Source organism: Acartia tonsa, chromosome 14, assembly GCF_053477335.1.
Source record: "Acartia tonsa isolate MP-2025a chromosome 14, ASM5347733v1, whole genome shotgun sequence".
NCBI lineage: Eukaryota > Metazoa > Arthropoda > Copepoda > Calanoida > Acartiidae > Acartia > Acartia tonsa.
Window position 1 is genome coordinate 2196648 of NC_137273.1, and position 19916 is coordinate 2216563.

At 32.5% G+C, this 19916-nt stretch overlaps 1 protein-coding gene across 4 annotated transcripts; it reads left to right on the forward strand.

Moving 5' to 3' along the window:
* Positions 1–1489: 1489 nt before the first annotated feature.
* On the forward strand, positions 1490–15792 carry LOC145305793 (glutathione S-transferase 1-like). 4 transcript variants are annotated; one of them, XM_080147603.1, is made up of 10 exons: positions 1490–1626; positions 1983–2033; positions 2868–2944; positions 3099–3193; positions 4500–4563; positions 5392–5473; positions 10402–10458; positions 11841–11891; positions 14480–14552; positions 15452–15792. In XM_080147603.1, the coding sequence occupies exons 1-10, from the start codon at positions 1507–1509 to the stop codon at positions 15493–15495; spliced, it is 714 nt and encodes a 237-aa protein (XP_080003729.1). In that variant the 5' UTR covers positions 1490–1506; the 3' UTR covers positions 15496–15792. The 4 variants fall into 4 exon arrangements, with proteins under 4 accessions (XP_080003729.1, XP_080003731.1, XP_080003730.1 ...); XM_080147605.1 differs by lacking the exons at positions 14480–14552; positions 15452–15792 and adding an exon at positions 13533–13628 and having other exon boundaries at positions 11841–11888; XM_080147604.1 differs by lacking the exons at positions 14480–14552; positions 15452–15792 and adding an exon at positions 13222–13314.
* Positions 15793–19916: the final 4124 nt, after the last annotated feature.

Here is a 19916-nt window from a genome sequence, read left to right on the forward strand (position 1 = left end):
TTTTTGTTTTGTTTGTAACGAAGGATCTTACTAACCGCTGAACCGATCGGGCACTCTTTAACAGGGTAGCTTCTCATAGGTCCCGGGAAGGTTTATAACTATATTTTGGGGGAGGGTTAAAACCTTTCAGCGTTCCCTTTAAAAACAGAGCCCCTAGATGCTAGGGGTGTTGCCGCTTGTATGAAATAACTTAACACAAGATTTTTTTTAAAACGTTTTTTTTCAGTTTAGTTTGTTGCCAAACAGTGTGAGAGTTAGTATTGTTTTCAAATGTTAAATTTTCTATAATACGATACGATGCATGGTTTTTAAAAGCGAAGCTTTTCCATAATTAGGGTCGGTCCGTCCGTACGTCCGTCCGTTACAGTTAGCTCTTTTCGTAAATCTAAACAGGTTAGAATTGTCCTATCGATGTCAAACTTTGCATGCTAGGTACGACTTAGAAAGCACAGCAACTCTATAATCGTTACCTGAAAGTTAGTACGTCCATTCAAAACAAGCTGATTTTTTTACTTTTTTGACAACAAATTTTTTAATGTTAAAATCATCCTATTCATCTGATTTTTTGAATACTGATTCCTATTACAACAAGATATAGTGTTATAAGCGAAGCATCTCTATAATCAAGTCCTAAAAACGTCAGTATGTCCTTAAACAGTAACATGTCTTCAATCAGTTTTGCAAATAATTTACTTACAATTTTGTATAGACATATGCATAAATATTCAGTTTATTTAGTTCTGACACTCTACAAGTGTAATTATTCGTGTGTCCTTCAATTTCCGAGCTTAGCTTTAATGGATGTTGTCATCCTTGTTTTGTGTGACAAGTTATATAATAATTATTAATTATAGACAACTTCCTGCGGTCAGTAAAATGTAAATAATAATATTAACTAAACTGGCATTGATTCTTATGATTTTAGTTTTATTATTTGTAGGAACTTATGTGTAATACGATGCAATACATACATAAATAAATTTTGGTCAGCTGAATCTTAGTTTCAAATTTTGTACGTATCACTCTTATCCTCAATATTAACAACTAGCTAAAAATGCTTCAAACTTCAAAAAAAAATCTAAATTTGAAAAAGGGAAAGGAAGGTTGCGTGTAAAATCCGTAAAAGTGTGTGTTTTAAGGCTTAAAAATTGTAGTAGAACAATAAGATTCACTAAATATGTGTATTTCTAATTGAAAAGAACTATAGACAACAATTTTTTTTTTAAAAGTTAACATAAATTTTTATCTTTCTACTACTTTTTTTAACTTAAAACACACAACCTTTCCGGATTTTACCCGCAACCTTCCTTTCCCTTTGAAATTTTTAATGTATAATGTATAAATTGCTTTGTAAATGTAAAAAGCCTTTCCCTTTGACCCGAGTAGCTGAAAATAACTTCTGCAATAGTTGGGTTATCTGTCGTACAACTTCGGAAATTAGGGAACTAAAATGTAATTAATTTTCAGTTGATCACTTAGTATTAATCTTAAGCTCTCACCATCAAAATGAATTGTTTCAGATTTCTCAAAAGTCACCAGCGCCATAAAATGTCTCCGATCAAGCTGACCTACTTCAACGTGCAGGGTAAGGGCGAGACTATGAGACTCATTCTGGCAGCTGCTAAGGTTGGTACTGGCAGGGAGGTCGGGTACACATGGCTGTTTATTACACTTATCCTTATCCCAAAGTCTTATAATAATGTTTTCTTTTGCGTTGCCTTAACAACTTTGGGGACTTTCGTGAATTTTGAGTCGTTGATTCATTAAGTTGAGTGTTCAAGCGTTTCAACCACCATTTTTAATCTACAGAAGGGGAATTTTTGTGTTTAATAACTGAGGATGTACATCAATTTATCGGCCATTGTCTTTAGATCTCTGATATAATTCAATGCTTTGGTTAGGTACAAAATTTAATTGTAAAACAATTAAAGTTTTAAGAAGAAAGACATCCTGTTAATGTTAAATAATTTCCTTGTATTTAGGTTGAATATGAAGATGTGAGATTGAACTTCGAACAATGGGGACCTATGAAGGTAGATTTTTTTATTCTAGGAAATGTTAGCAAGTTGTGTTGTCGGCCACGTGTACATTCACTGGTCTACACACAAGTCTTAAGACAGAGATGGGTTTTTGAAAGATGAATGCCGCGTTTTCAAATTCGTGAAATTTAAACAGAGTATACAACTATTTATTTAACTATTTTGCTTTTGTTGGTACGGCCAAGAAAAACAAATTATCTTCAATTCATTTTTGCTGCATATTAATTAATGCATCTTTTTAGAGCTCTATTAGACATTATACAAATGGCTAAAATAATAATTAAAAAAATTTGAATTCTTAAGTTGTATACTCTGTTGAAATTCTATCGTCTTCATTCAATCAATCAATGTCTAAAAAATGTCGAAAAAAACGCAGCATTCATCTTTCAAAAACCCATCTATGGATCAGTCCAAGCGTCTCAAGCATACGATACTAACTGAAGCATTATTCTCTTGCTGGGATAAACACTGCTGGGGGTTAGGGAGCTGCATTTATTTGAGTAGACATCCAGATACCACACAGTGCTATAAATAACTATTAGGCCCTGGGTCTAACAAAACTGGTTTTAATATATGCAGAAAGCTGTCTATAATACCATGCAATGAATAATTTTTTAAAACTTTTTATTTGTTGAGATAAAAATTTAATGTAGAAAATACGCAGATAAAATGACAGTAAAAAATTGGTTAAAGAGTAGATGGGGTGATCATTATTTTATCCAGCTACAAGTTTCACTTTTTTAGAGTACATGATAATGTGGTGTAAGATCCAAGTAATGATAATTCCATTAGGACAAAACGGCACTTAAAGCCAAATTATTTTTATAGGAGACCACTCCCTTCGGACAGCTGCCATTCATGAATATAGACGGCGAGGAGTTGGCAGAATCTGGCACTATTGCCAGGTTAGAATCTTACCAAAACATGGTGTAACTCCCCCCTATTAAAATTTAGAAAGATAACTACACCACTTACACTTCATACAACCTGCCCCCCTATAAACAGCTAAGGGAGGTATCAAGCTAAAAATTCAGTCAAAGGAGTCTTATCTATTATCAGGTACCTGGCTAGAAAGTATGACCTTGCTGGCGATGGAGAGATTGGATTTGCCCACGCTGACATGATGTTTGAACATTGCAATGATTGGCAGAAAGGTAATTTATTTGAAACTATTTTTTGAAACCCTCTTCACTTAAAGGACGCCTGCAAGAACTACCACGCTTTAACTGCTGAAAGACAGCCACAAGTAGACCCAATACCCCAAATTTAAAGCCTTCAGCTTCAATTACAAAAAAGTTCTAGGCATTTCAAAATAGCATTTTATGTACAATAAAAATTTTGAAAGATTTCCAATGCTCATAAAAGAAAAAACAATATTAAATTACGTCGCCTAGACACAAAATTATAACTTTATCTTTGTCAGAAACTTAGATTGCCGGTAACTGATTACATTTATACAATAAAAACACCCCATTTCATAGTCAAAATCTATGAAATAAATTCGATTTAAATTGCATTTGTAAACAAAAATCATAGTGGACACAAAGGGGGAAACTAATACAAGCTCAGCTGTGATTGGTTGTTAAGCTGATTCAGCCTTCTGATTGGCTACAGTACACTCGGTACAATGCAAGTTAAACTTTTTTTTTAATGATTTTGACTATAAAAATGGGTAATTTTATTGTAAAAATGTAATTAGTTACGGGCAACCTAAATTTTTGCCAAAAATAAGCTTATAATTTTTTTTCTAGGCGATGTATTTTAATGATAAAAATTATATTATTAGCATTGAAATTCTTTCAAAATTTTTATTGTATATAAAATGTCATTTTAAAATGCCTAGAACTTTTTTGTTATAGAAGCTGAAGGCTTCAAATTTGGGGTAATGGGTCTACTTATGGCAGTCTTTCAGCAGTCAAAGCGTGGTATTTCTTGCAGGCTTCCTTTAAGTGCTAATAGAGGCCTCTAGGGGTGTAGCCCCCTCCCTCTAGTTTTAAATATCTATAATACAAAGTAGAACGATGTCTATCTGTTTGTTTGTGTGTTTGTTTGTAACAAAGGATCTCGCTAACCACTGAACCGATCGGGTTCTCCTTTACAGGGTAGCTTCTCATAGGTCCCGGGAAGGTTTATAACTATTTTCTCGGGGGGTGGGACACCCCTAACCCCCCCAAAAATGAAAATTACCCCCCCAAAAAAAAATTTTTTTTTATTTTTTATTTTAAATCTAAAATACGAAAAATTGGTTTGATCAAACCTCTTGGGGCAATAATTAAATGGGATCATGGAAAGGAAACAAAGTATTTTCACAGTAGCTTTTGATAGGTTATTTTAGGTAAATGTTAATGATTGCTGCACAGGGGCTAGAAAAGGGGAGAAAAGCTACTGTGAAATAAAAATACTACAAAACCTGCTACTTCGTTTTCTTTCCATGATCTTTAAATTGCATCAAATTTGCAGAGTTCATCCTTGCACGCTTCCCCACGTCACCTGAACAGAAGCAGGAGCAAGCTGAAAAAATTATCCAGGAATTTTAGCATCTTTATACAATAGTTATTTATTACATTATCACATTATAGACAGCTTTCCGGGGATATTGAAATTAAAAATTATAAGATTAAAACTAGTTTTGTTTGCCCCGAGAGGCCAAAGGCATTGTCTAACAAACCTGGTATTAATTTTATGATTTTTTAGTATTAGTGTAAAATCGTCTTAAATGCAATATACATAACTTCTCACTATGGATGAGAACCGGTGCTATTCTAGCAGATGTTTAATGTTTTCGAAGCCATACTTATATTAACACAGCCAAGTAGCAGAAAATAATTTAGAAGCAGACGAAATAGGTCTTTGAAAAAGAAAGGAAGGTAGTTGTCTGTATATACATCTATACTATAGATCTGTTCCAAACCCCTGCGAGGGGTTTTAACCATGCAATACACGTGCATAAGCAGTGAAATAGCCCTGTGGGGCTAAATAGTAATAACTAAAGAGGATGGGGTTTCTGTGCAAAAAAGGCATTTGGAGGGAAATCACTGAGCACTTGTCATTTACATAAAACAACCTTAAATGGAATTGCCTATTGTAATGATGGAATCATCCTATTGTAATGATGGAATCATCCTATTGTCATGATGGAATCATCCTATTGTAATAATGGAATCATCCTATTGTCATGATAGAATCATCCTATTGTAATGATGGAATCATCCTATTGTAATGATGTAATTATCCTATTGTAATAATGGAATCATCCTATTGTAATGATGGAATTGTCCTATTGTAATGATGGAATCATCCTATTGTAATGATGGAATCATCCTATTGTAATGATGCCTAAAACCGTTGCTGACCAGAAATTTGCGCCCACATGGTTGTCTACCTCGGAGAAGATGTTGAAAACCCGAGGCGGGGAATGGTTCTCTTCTAACAGGGTAAGTAACATAATGTCTGTATGTCTGTCTCTTTGAACCGCCGCTTCCTCCAAAAACTGCCGTTTCCCGCCTAATTTTTTGCATTTTTAAAACATGTCAATTATAAAGAAGTGAAAATATGAGGGAAATTTTTATGAAAAAAAGTTTATCTCAGAATATTAAAATATATATTCCGCCGCCGTTTCTTTGTTCACAGTTACATATTGTACCTCTTTAAAGGAAGTGCCATGCCAAATCTCAGAGTTGTAACTCTCTATTTAGTTTGAGTTCCTTTCACTTTCAGTTTGGGTTTTATCAAGGGATTACATCCGCCCCCCTCCCCCTTTTAAAAATACATAGAAATTGGATTTTTATGTTTATTTTATTTACTAAAAACGCCATTCACATGCAGCCTCCACTTGGTGTCTCATACCTTCTTATATAGATTGTATATCAGAATGTTTTGAAACATGTAACTTGTTGTGTTGGTTTCACTAAGTTATAAATGATTTGTTGCAGTTTCATTTTATTGTTCTCTGATTTTACAACCTGTAAAGAATGGCTTCTTCCTTTGTTTATTAATATTGATTGTTCTTAACCTTTACCTAGAACCTATAGATTCCCTTTCTTTTATAACAGTAAATTTTGTTAATTTTTGTCACTTTGACATTAGCAAAGCTTTTGGTGAAATTTTCGAGTTTTTTCTCTCATAATTTTCAGGTATTGTAAACTTTAAAAATTTTGGTCTATGGTTCTATTCATTAAGGAATACACATATTTAGTGAATATTATCATTCTACTACTGTTTTTAAGCCTTAAAACTCACATCTTTACGGAATTTTAGTACAACCTACCTCCCCCTTTATTTTATAGAAATGTTTCTTGATTTAATACTGTTTAATAATCACATATTTCTTTCGTATGACCACTGAACATCTGCTCTATAACCATATATTGGATCTTGGACATGGTAGCCTCGGACAAAGTAGCACCCAGACAAAGTTGCCTCGGGACATTTACTTAAGAAAAGTAGCCTCCTAAGGAAAGTAGTTTCAACTGTTAATAAAGGTCATGGCCGCAGCGCTCGGTTACCTGGCCTGCCTAGCAGTGGGCGCTTGGCCCCCTAGCCTATAACCTAACCTATGTTATCTCAGGACATCTATTTAAGAAAAACATAGATGGTCTAGAATTTCGCGGATTTTACAAAAAGTGGTTGGTAGATTTTATAATAGAAGTTTTAATATTGTTTTTACAAATTTTAGGTTGGGTTAGGTTAGGTTATAGGCAAGGGGGCCAAGTGCCCGCGGCTTGGCAGACCAGGTGGCCGAGCGATGTGGCCATAAAATTATTAACAGTGCACAGCTATCCTCAACAGTTTAGCGGATTTATAAACAACACGCTCTAAGCGGTCAATGGATCCTAAAAATATACATACTTGCTGAATCATACCTGGTTTTACCTAAATTATACCTGCTCCTTCTTCGGGACTATAGGCTTTTAAAGATTTTCACTTAAATTTCCCTATTATTTGACTTAAAAATAGTGTTCGACAAGACATCCTGTCGCTGTTTATAAGTTTTAATACAAAAAAAAGATGTTATTATTTTCTTTTAAGGCCATCCAAATGTCTTTTATTAGATTTAAATTTAACCGATATAATTGTTATTGGTTCCCTCTGCCGTTTCTATCCATATTTCATGAAATTAAAACCATGAGAAAGAGTTGACAAGAAAATAAGAAAAGTGTTGAGAGGATAAGTAAAAACTAAGTTAATGATAGAGGTATAGTATTAAGACTAAAGTAATTGTATCTAATCTATAAGGTTTAACAAGGTTAACCTCAAGAAAAACGTAAATATAATGGTGGGAAAATCATAAAGTAAATGATCAGTTAAGTTGTCTTAATAAATAGGAAATAGAGGAATAGAAATAAAAGAAAAGAATGATAGGAGAATATATAAGAAAACCGAGAAACCTTTAAATATCAATATAAAAAATGTGGCATGACCAACAGACTGACAGACAAAGTAAGTTGTATGCTGTTACTTTTTGTTAAGGGATATCTTCACAAAAATTGACTTATCTATCTGAATTAGTATTGGTTAAAATTAAATTTTACCATATTGTTATGGACTGACAGACAAGATAAATTATAAAGTAGTTCTGCTACTAACTCGCAACTATGGCTCGTCATGTAGCGCATCCGCTCTTCGTTGGGGATGTGATAGGTTCGCGGTACAATTAAAGAAGTTAAAAATTGTTCCTACTGTTACTATATTAGGTGAGCGGCATAAATAGTTAGAGTAGGGAGACAGGGATCTAAAGGGATAAGACAATGACTTATAAAGTGATGTAAATCCCCAATGATGATACACAAATTTACCCCTTATTTAGCTTACACTAAGTGGTTGAAAAGCTTGGAAACTCAACTTAAATACCAATCAATTAAAACTTAATAAAAGCCTCCAAAGTTGTAAGCTAACAAATAAGAAAACACTATATTAAAACTTTTGCTACAGCCCAATGTCCCCTTTCCCTTCTCAGACAAAGTGTTGGTTGTCTGTCGAATGTTACTTAAATGAATATCCAACAGTGGGCGGTAGAGCTCCCATGACAAGCGCGCGGATTTTGAAATCGAAGGATAAACCCACCCCAATTAGGTAATATTTTCGCTATTAAAAACTTAAAACACATAGATGTATTTATGTTAAGTATACTCTGCTAACTGAATTTGAAGTCAAATAAGCTGATCATATTTCTACCATCCACTTTCTTATATTATGCCTGGAATAAAACTTCAATTATATATGTAGGTTAGTACTCTAGCCTATAACTTTTCCTCAAGATAAAAATACAGTTAATCTTTTAGATGATTGTAAATTTCTTTGCTATTGATTATAGCATACTATTGAAAATCGGTATGCAAAAGATAAATTTCTTGTCAAGTTTCACAATTATCATTTTTATCTTTTGATATGATAAAAAGTAATGCAAAATTTAATTTTCTATTTTTATCATTGGTGTTGGGCGTTATATACCAAAAATATTTGATGCAGTTATCAGTAAGTATATAAATAGCAGGTCAACAGTCTTTAGATTTATGAAATAATATTAAATATGTATTAGATGGTAGTTCACAGCACAAAAAACGCGCGAACAGAGGTTAGTGGGTTAAACTAAGCACTATTTTTATTCCTCAAAAAATAAAAATCACCTGTGATAAACATGCTGCTACTTTTGTTTTCCATAAATTGTTACATGTCTTTTATTACTATAAATAAACATATGGTTGCCCTTTAACATCCAGGGGATTTGTATTCAAAATGGAAGGAAAAGGCAGAAAAATACCATTCTGAGACCGATTTAAATTTTCCATTATTTCGAGAATTCAATCAATTCATTAGTTATTGAAATCTTAAGCTAGCTACAAACAAAAAAACCCTTAAAACTTTTAAAAATAGATTAAGTATAAAATACATTTTACATTTGTGCCAATAAAAAAAATTGATCCTAAATTCATGTTAGTATATCATACTGTAATCTTAGGCAATATAATTATTTTTTAGGAACCGCTATTCTTGACTAGCTGGAGATTTAAACGCACACTAGATCATTTTCTGATAATATTTTTTTCTTAGTCCCCTGTAATTTATTAATTACATTTCATATTTTGTTTTGGTATCTATTTCAGCTTAAAACTGTAGTTATAATGTCACCAATCCTACTTTATAAAGTAGTAAGTTTTTTTGGGTCATGTGAAGGAAACGAAGTTGCGGGTTTAGTCGTATTTTAACAGTAGCTTTTGAAATGTTATTAGGCGATTGCCCCGCAAGATTAGGCAATTGGCCCCGCGGGGTTAAAGCACCAGCAGGAGCTAGAAATAGGATAAAAGCTAATGTGAAAATATAACGAAAACTGCAACTTTGTTTCCTTCACATTAGCCAGTTTTTTTTATAAAGCTTAAGATCTGAAAAGTTGTTAGGTTGTACTTTTCAAGAAAGCACATTAATTTTTTTAAAGTTATTTTAGGCTATTTTCCTCCTCCCCCGCCTTCCCTAGAGGATCAGGTTGACCAATTAGTTATCTTATAATGTTAAGTAGTAAGTTTTGTGAATGTATGAATTAACATTCTAATATTTGAATGGTAATTTTGTATAAAAACAAACACTGTAAATAATGGTAGAAGCAAACGCTGTTAACAATTTTATCAATATATTAAATACAAATGACTCCTTTTTTTGTAATAAAACTTATAAACAGCGCAGGATGTCTTGTCGAACGCTATTTTTAAGTCAAATAATAGGGTAATTTAAGTAAAAATCTTTTAAAGCCTATAGTTCCGAAGAAGGAGCAGGTATAATTTAGGTAAAACCAGGTATGATTCAGCAATTATGTCTATTTTTAGGATCCATTGACCGCTTGGAGCGTGTTGCTTATAAATCCGCTAAACTGTTGAGGATAGCTGTGAGTGGAGACTACTTTGTCTGGGTGCTACTTTGTCCGGAGGCTACTTAGTCTGAGGATACTTTGTTCATCTATTTTATCATTGTGATTTGTCACATATGTATGTTGTCATTCTTGTTTATATTTTTTTTAATAATCGATTAATTATTTTCATGTATTCTAATAAAGTGATAATCGCTGCTGCTTAAGATAATGAGACCCCCAATCCTCCTCCTTTACCCAATAGCCTCCTCCCCCCCCCCCCCCTACTTGATGAACGAACTGACTAATATTAGCAACCTGAAATTATGACAAATGGAATAGATTCCAGGCAAATGTGCTTATTAGGTCAAAATGTTTTAATTATGCTATGCATTTGACCAACATTAAGAACAATTAAACTTAATAAATGCATTTGACTGGAAGCTTGCTCACTATTTTACGGAATATTGTGAAAGCTACTATTCCCTGTCAATATATCCTTGCATACTACATCCGTTATTTTAGTTGACATATGGAGATCTAGCTATGCATCATGCTCTTACTTGGTTAGCTTGGAAAGAGGTAAAACAAACAATAGATTTATTACTATAGATGGTCAATTAAAAAATATGTTTTTTTTTAATACCGTTTTCTTTTTGTTGGATTAAAAACTGTTATTGGATTTTGATTGGTTGGTTCATTAAGTTTAATGTAAAAACATTTCAACCATTAATTGTATTCTACAGAAGGGTAATTTTTTGAATTATCATTAGGGATGTACATCAATTTATTAACCATTGTCTTATCCCTTTAGATCCCTATATCTGACTGGTTTAAGCAGGAATCTAAAGGGATAAGACAATGGAATATAATTATGTACATCCTCAAAGATGATACACAAAGTTATCTATTCTGTAGATAACAATTAGTGGTTGAAATGTCAACTGAATGAACCAACCAATAATAGTCCCTAAAGTTGTAAAACCGACTAACAAAGAAACTTTCTTATAAAACTTTAGAGACTATTGTAATAAAGAGCCCAATTTCCCCTCCCAAATTGAGTTTAAGATAGCGAATTATCGTATTTTCGTAATATCTTTAATACAAAATAGATGATGTCCGTCCGTCCGTCTGTCCGTTCCTTAAGATCTCGGTAACCACTGAACCGATTGAATCCTACTCTTCAGGGAATATACCTACTTGTCCTGTGGTGGTTTTAATCTATTTTCTTAAGGGTGGAACACCCCCAACCCCTCCAAAAAAAAAAAATAATGCCCCCCAAATTTTTAAAAGAATTTTCTTCACATGTATTTTGGGAATTCGCCATTTATTCGCGAAAATTTGCGACCTTTCGCAATTTTTTCGGCAGGGTAAGTAATAGAAGATGTAATGATTCCCATACTCACATGATTTTTAAGGCTCGTACCTAATGTTTTTTTTTATAATTACCTCTTGGGTATTCCAAATATTCTGTCAATATTTTATCACTTGGCTCCAATGGGCATATTTCTCTCTTCCATTTCGGAAACGTTGAAGGTGATGAGCTGAATTTGAATTTCCGAATAAGTACACAGCTTCCTTGGTGTTTCCTCATCCTATCTTAATATTTTCTGCTAGCTAAAAAAGCTTCAAGCTTAAAAAAAATCAAAATTTGAAAAATTAAAATTTTGAATGTATTATATTATAAATCGTTTTTACATCAAATTTAGATTTTTTTTGAAGTTTTAAAGTTTTTTTTAGCTAGTAGTAAATATTGAGATAGGATGAGGAAACACCGAGGAAACTGCGTACACATTCGGAAATTCAAATTCAGCTTATCTTGAAGGTATAGTTTTCAATTTTTGCCATGTGATCAGACATTGACAGAATATTTGGAGTACCCATTCAAGCATGATTAATGCTAGTTTAACATAGTTTTTCTTTAGGTTTTTTTCTTATTTAAAATGTTTTTTTTTTGTTACTAGGATAAAGCTTTTGAGGGTGTGACAGGTTGCGAGGAGAGGTTTACAATGCTGGTATGTTTGTTAATTTAATGGATTTATAATTACTTGGATGTTGCATCAGATTTTCATATACTCTAATGAAACTCGCAGCTGGCTAAAATAACGACATCCCCTTTATCCCCTCCTCTCCTGACGGACTGATTAGAATTTTCCACCTGCTATAATATCATCCACGTCTATTCTATATCTATTTATGTATGAAAGTCGTCTTTGTTTTACATTTAGGATTGTTCCCTACCTCGGTAACCAATAGCTCTGTGTGGTAATTTAGATATGTTGAATAGTCCTATCGATTTCAAACTTTGCATGATGATTTTCATAAAAAAAAATTACATCCTCATTTTTTGAATGATGATTCCTACAAAGATTATGCACAATGTTATAAGCAAATTTATAAAGATTCTTTTTGTTTATTACTTTAAATAAGTTTAGGTTATGTTGAAACTTTTGACATTACCCACAGGATTGGATGGCTTTTGTGTAGAAGAGTTATTTATTATTAAATTACTGTATCGTCCCTGTAATCAATTAAGTGTTCTTTTTTCAGGATAAATATCCCCTGATGAAGTCCCACTATGAGAGAGTATTCCATACCGAATCGTCTCTGTAATCAATTAATTGTTCTGTTTTCAGGATAAATATCCCCTGCTGAAGGCTCACTATGAGAGAATATTCCATACCGTATCGTCTCTGTAATCAATTAATTATTCTATTTTCAGGATAAATATCCCCTGCTGAAGGCTCACTATGAGAGAGTATTCCATACCGTATCGTCTCTGTAATCAATTAATTGTTCTGTTTTCAGGATAAATATCCCCTGCTGAAGGCTCACTATGAGAGAGTTAGTAATATTCCATACCGTATCGTCTCTGTAATCAATTAATTATTCTATTTTCAGGATAAATATCCCCTGCTGAAGGCTCACTATGAGAGAGTATTCCATACCGTATCGTCTCTGTAATCAATTAAGTGTTCTGTTTTCAGGATAAATATCCCCTTCTGAAGGCTCACCATGAGAGGATATTCTATACAGTATCATCTCTGTAATCAATTAATTATTCTATTTTCAGGATAAATATCCCCTGCTGAAGGCTCACTATGAGAGAGTTAGTAATATTCCATACCGTATCGTCTCTGCAATCAATTAATTATTCTGTTTTCAGGATAAATATCCCCTGCTGAAGACCCACTATGGGAGTGTTATCAATATTTCATACCGTATATTCTCTGTAATCAATTAATTATTCTGTTTTCAGGATAAATATCCCCTGCTGAAGGCTCACTATGAGAGAATATTCCATACCGTATCTTCTCTGTAATCAATTAATTATTCTGTTTTCAGGATAAATATCCCCTGCTGAAGGCCCACTATGAGAGAGTTAGTAATATTCCATACCGTATCATCTCTGTAATCAATTAATTATTCTGTTTTCAGGATAAATATCCCCTGCTGAAGGCCCACTATGAGAGAGTTAGTAATATTCCATACCGTATCATCTCTGTAATCAATTAATTGTTCTGTTTTCAGGATAAATAACCCCTGCTGAAGGCTCATTTTGAGAGGATTAGCAATATTCCATACCGTATCTATGAGAGGTTGAACAATATATTCCATACCGTATTGTCTCTGTAATCAATTAAGTGTTCTGTTTTCTGGATAAATATCCCCTGCTGAAGGCTCACTATGAGAGAGTTAGTAATATTCCATACCGTATCGTCTCTGTAATCAATTAATTATTCTATTTTCAGGATAAATATCCCCTGCTGAAGGCTCACTATGAGAGAGTATTCCATACCGTATCGTCTCTGTAATCAATTAAGTGTTCTGTTTTCAGGATAAATATCCCCTTCTGAAGGCTCACCATGAGAGGATATTCTATACAGTATCATCTCTGTAATCAATTAATTATTCTATTTTCAGGATAAATATCCCCTGCTGAAGGCTCACTATGAGAGAGTTAGTAATATTCCATACCGTATCGTCTCTGTAATCAATTAATTATTCTGTTTTCAGGATAAATATCCCCTGCTGAAGACCCACTATGGGAGTGTTATCAATATTTCATACCGTATATTCTCTGTAATCAATTAATTATTCTGTTTTCAGGATAAATATCCCCTGCTGAAGGCTCACTATGAGAGAATATTCCATACCGTATCTTCTCTGTAATCAATTAATTATTCTGTTTTCAGGATAAATATCCCCTGCTGAAGGCCCACTATGAGAGAGTTAGTAATATTCCATACCGTATCATCTCTGTAATCAATTAATTATTCTGTTTTCAGGATAAATATCCCCTGCTGAAGGCCCACTATGAGAGAGTTAGTAATATTCCATACCGTATCATCTCTGTAATCAATTAATTGTTCTGTTTTCAGGATAAATAACCCCTGCTGAAGGCTCATTTTGAGAGGATTAGCAATATTCCATACCGTATCTATGAGAGGTTGAACAATATATTCCATACCGTATTGTCTCTGTAATCAATTAAGTGTTCTGTTTTCTGGATAAATATCCCCTGCTGAAGGCTCATTTTGAGAGGATTAGCAATATTCCATACCGTATCTTCTCTGTAATCAATTAATTGTTCTGTTTTCAGGATAAATATCCTCTGCTGAAGGCCCACTATAAAAGGGTCAGCAATATTCCTGAAATCAAAGAATACATTGCTAATAGGAAAAGAATAATTGTTATTTCTTGTATTCTTTCGAAACCGATTAATGTCCGGCGGATTAGATCCGGTTCTTAGCCATACGAAAAAAATTATGTCTTGCATCGTATTATATCCAGTTTTCTACGGATATAAAAATGTACAATTATAAAATAAGATTATTTAACCTGTGCCTTCGGCATCTAGGGGCTAAAAAAACTAGTTTTAATCTTATATCTGTACATTTTATATCCTCGGAAAGTTGTGAGGAATAACTATTATCCACGGATATTTAAAAAAATATCATAAGATTTTGTTAGCCCCGAGGGGCCAAAGTCTAAACTAGCAGTGTTCAAAGTTTCCAACCAATTATTTTAAACGGCAGAATTTGGTACTTTTGTTATTTATCATTGGTTATTGATATCTGCAATTGATCGTCCATTGTCTTATCCCTTTAAATACAGGTATAAAATTTTAATCTTGCGGACCTAATCAGGGGGGAGGGAAAATTGGACTGCCAATTACTCTTGTACCCAAAATTTTATTTGTTGGCTTATAAAGGGAGAGGTAGGTTTCGGGTAAAATCCGTAAAAGTGTGTGTTTTAAGGCTTAAAAATAGTAGTAGAACGATAATATTCACTAAATATGTGTATTTCTTATTGAAAAGAACTATAGAATTTTTTTTTTTAAAGTTAACATAAATTTTTATCGTTCTACTATTGTTTTTAACTTATAATACATAACCTTTACGGATTTTACCCGAAACCTACCTCTCCCCTTTTATTAACTTTAAATTAGTTGGTTCTTTAAATTGAGTGTCTATACGTATCTACCAATAGTTTTAACCTACAGAAGGGGTAATATTATATATTGTTTATCATAATTGGGTATTACTCAGACTTATTATTCTTTATGATCCTTACAGACCAACAGCTGCACAACAGATGAACGGATGGGGACTATGAGTCAATTTCGAATCCGGTGGATAGAAACCAGTTCTCATCCATACGAAAAAACTATACGAAAATAGAAATGTACAATCATTAGATTAAAACTAGTTTTTTTAGCCGGTGCCTCGGCACCACGGGGCTAAAAAAACTAGTTTTAATCTTATAATTGTACATTCTATATCCGCGGAAAGCCGTTTATAATACGATGCGAGAAATAACTATTATTGAAGCTTTACTGAAACTTGTATTTTGTATTAATGTTATATGTATGTTTTATCATTAGCTTTAAAATACATTTTAATAAAAAAATAATGGATCATGGAAAGAAAACAAAGTTGCGGGTTTCGTCGTATTTTCACAGTAGATTTTTATGTGTTATTTTAGGTTAGGTTAAGTAAATGTTAATGATTTTCCCGCAGGGTTAAAGCCACCCACAGGGGCTAGAAATAGGAAAAAACATACTGTAAAAATACGACGAAACCCAGCATCCATAAGTAGCGAAGCTCAAAATTCTGAATGGATATCGAGAAAAAAATTACTTTAGAGCAGTGTCATACAATAATCATCACAAAGCCTTTAAAGTCACGCAACGAAAACTTAAAAATCTAAGATTCATAGCCAGCAATTACTACAAATAATATTAAGGTTATTCATCAATTATCAAAGGATGACAACATCCATAAGTAGCGAAGCTAAAAAATTATGGATGGATATCTGGAAAAAATGAACTTTATTGCAGTTTCATAAATAAAACATTAAACTGAAAAATCACGAAACCTTGTATGATTTATAACGTGAAAATCTAGGAATCGATCTAGCACCTCAGCAAATTAGAAAATGAAAATCTTAATGAAACTTTGTGGAGATAAGTAAATTTTAAACTTATTTAATCCCTTAAAATATCAGCCATCTATCTCAGATAGGAGTAAAGAAAATCATGATAACCTAAAAATCTAGGAATCGAACTAGCACCCCAACCAATAAGCAAATCTCGATAAAACTTAATGAAGGTATGCAGAATATGAAAGTATTCAAGCCCTGAAAATTCCATCCGTCTATGTTGAATAGGAGTTGAGAAAACCATGAAAACTCAAAAATGTAGGAATCGATCTAGCACCCCAACCAACTGACGAATCTTAATGAAACTTGGTGAAAATATTCAATCCCTAAAAATTTTAGCTCTCGATCTTTTATAGGAGCCGAGAAAATCACCAAGTCTTTGAGAAAATTGTAAATGACAGATTAACAAATTTTCTTGATAAAAATAATTTTTTCTACTCCCATCAATATGGATTTTTAAAACATAGATCAACAAATCATGCAGTCATTGATTTTATTAACCACATTTCTGATAATTTAAACAAAGGAAATATAGCTTTAGGGCTCTTCATGGATGTAGAAAAATGTTTTGATTGTATATCGCATCCTATTTTATTTAAAAAACTGGAAAATGCAGGTGTGCGTGGCATTGCACTATCTTGGTTTAAAAGTTTTTTTTCAAACCGTACACAAAAAGTAAAAATTGGGGATGAATTTTCTGAAAATACTTGTAATATAGATATTTCTACTTTTTCAGGGAAGTGTATTAGGGGTATTAATGTTTATTATATTTGTTAATGATGTACACAATTGTACAGATGCATTTGCAGATTTGTTTGCAGATGATATTTCTACCATCACTGCAGCAAAAAATTTAAAGGATCTTATGATTAAAGCAAACAAAGACTTAGATAATCTCTCTAATTGGTATAAAGCAAATAAGCTTTCTATACACCCTAACAAATCTTATTTTATGATCTTTAGTTCAAACAGAAATATTCTTTCTGATCTTCCTGTTCATGATAGCCATATTTATCTACCTTTGTTTATAAATAATAATGCACCAGGAGAATCTAACATAACTAAAATTTCTCGTGTACAAATGGTACCTAATAAAGATACTAAATCAATTAGAATGTTGGGTGTCTATCTTGATAGCAACTTGAATTTATCAGAACATTGTAAACATATTCATGGAAAAATTTTTAGATCCTTGTATAGTCTTAATTTAGTTAAAAACATTTTGAACAAAGATTGCATGAAATTAGTTTTTAATGCTCACGTCCAATCACACCTTGAATATTGCTGTAATATTCTAGGTATGGCACCTGAAAAATATTTAAAACCATTAAAAATTGTTCAAAAAAAAAGCCATACGCATTATTAGTGGAGCTTCATACAATGAACACACTCCACCCTTGTTTAAAAAAATAAAATTCTTCCTCTAGCTGAACTTATCAATTATAATATATTCAAATTTATGCTTGATTTTAAATTAGAAAGACTCCCAATTTCTTTTTCTGGCACATGGATTCAAAACAGTCAACGTGGAACTTATGCTCTGCGCAATACAGATGATTTCTACATCCCCAATGTTCGATGCATTTCATTTTTTAAACACCCTTTGTTTAATTTTCCTCTTGTTTATAACGAGTTACCTAATGATTTTAAAAATCTTGAAACTAATAGAATTCTAAACTTGAATGAAGTAAAGGATTACCTGTTAAATTTGATATAAATTTTTGTACTTTTGTTAAAGATAGAGAACACCATACTAAATTTTTTACCAGCAAATATTAATATTAACATCATACGTGACTACTATAGTTTAATACTTCTATACCTGAACCAACCCACCTTGTCCTGCTTGGGCCACCACCAAGCCACCACTCCTGACAACAACATCACCATTTTACTATTAATATTAATTACTCTATTCCGGAACCAGCTTTACAGGCAAGCTTTCCTTGTAACAGTGGATAGCTTACATGCCTTCCTGGAATCTGGATCACATGGATCATACCTTTTATGAACCCGACCATAATCATCATGATTTATGAACCCGACCACTTCTTAAAGCTATAGAGATATTTATAAAATAATTAAACCCAAGTGTTTTTTTTTTTTTGGGGGGGGGGATTTTTTTTATTTTTGGTGGTGGACCCAAGAATCTACAAGCTTAAACAAAATTGTAGTAAAAGTTGCAAAGAGAGCTAAATGGGATAATTATATAATAAATAAGTTGAAAAGTTAACATACTTTCAATGTATCTTTTGACGTTCTAATATCTGTTATACATTAGCTTTAAATCATACATAATTCTTACAGAAATCCACGATTCCACCGGTCATGCTCGAGACCTGTAGGACTATTCTAACATACATAACTTAATTTTGAGAACTATCCGTTGAGTTCAAAATTAACATATCATAATCTTTAACATTAGGGTTAGAGTGTTTATTATCTGAATGCAGTTTTAATACGATTTTGACCCTTTATTGTGTATAAAAATAACTCCAAATTATTTTAAATATTAGTAAAAGACTTAATTAATTCGTCAGGGCAAACAAAAAAACTTAATTGAAAAATATGAAGCGTTAAGTAAATCTTATTAATATTAAAATTAGTTTGAGGCCCTAGCGGAAAAAGTCTAAACTACATATATATGAAGTTTAGGAGAATTGCAGAAACTAATTGAAAAATGTTCCAACTTACTTAAAATTTTTCAACCTTTTTCTCACATTTTTTAACGTAGCTCCTAAACTACAAAGGGCACAAAATTAGTAATTATAAACATACTTATAATGAACCTTTTGAGTATTTCTTTTGTCACTTTTGTTTTATGGGTTTTTAAAAATTATTGACAAAATAAATTATTTTTGGTTTATCATTTTTATCACTATTTATTTTTAGTAGGGTTGGGCCGGATACCCAGCATTATAAATCAGCCGGCAAATTACCGGATATATGGCATTAAAAATCAGCCGAATAGTTTCAATACAGCAACTGCTAGTATATAATAAGAAAAAAAATAAAGTTTAATTGATACTAGAAAGTTCTTTTTGTTTTAAAGATGGTAGTTACTTGAATGTTATTAGGCTTTTTTAAGCCCTCAATAAAAGAATTAAGCTTTTGCTACGCTAATTATGGACGCTGTCGCGTTTAAATTAAATGAGCAAAGCTACTCTATAACTAGGGTATGTATTACGTCCGTGTACAAAAAATAGGCAGTTCAGAATACCATTTAGACACTTAGGTATTTATAAAATTGTTCCCAAATTATTTTAACTATTAGTACCCAAAGTCTTTAATTAATTCGTTAGGGCAAACAAATTAAATAATCATAAAAAGTTAAAATTATAAGTAAATCATTATATTAAAGAAAATCTTATAAATATAAAAAATTGTTTGAGACACCTAGCGGCGGAAATCTAAACTACATATATATGAAGTTTGGGAAGATTGTAGGAATCAATGGAATAAGAGCAGAAAAACTAACATTAGAGCTCTTATTCTTAAGAAGCGAAACTACTCTATAAAAGGTAAGATACGTCCGTCCGTCTGTTAGAATCGTGAATTACTCGGCTGCTATATACGATAGGCGGCTGGATTTTTTG

Bases quoted from the DNA above. Each gene is read 5' to 3' on its own strand.
- LOC145305793 (XM_080147603.1), top strand. From the start codon at position 1,507: ATGAATTGTTTCAGATTTCTCAAAAGTCACCAGCGCCATAAAATGTCT. The intron at 11,892-14,479 runs GTATGTTTGTTA...TTCTGTTTTCAG, and splicing joins AGGAGAGGTTTACAATGCTG to GATAAATATCCTCTGCTGAA. The intron at 14,553-15,451 runs ATAGGAAAAGAA...TTTATGATCCTT, and splicing joins AATCAAAGAATACATTGCTA to ACAGACCAACAGCTGCACAA.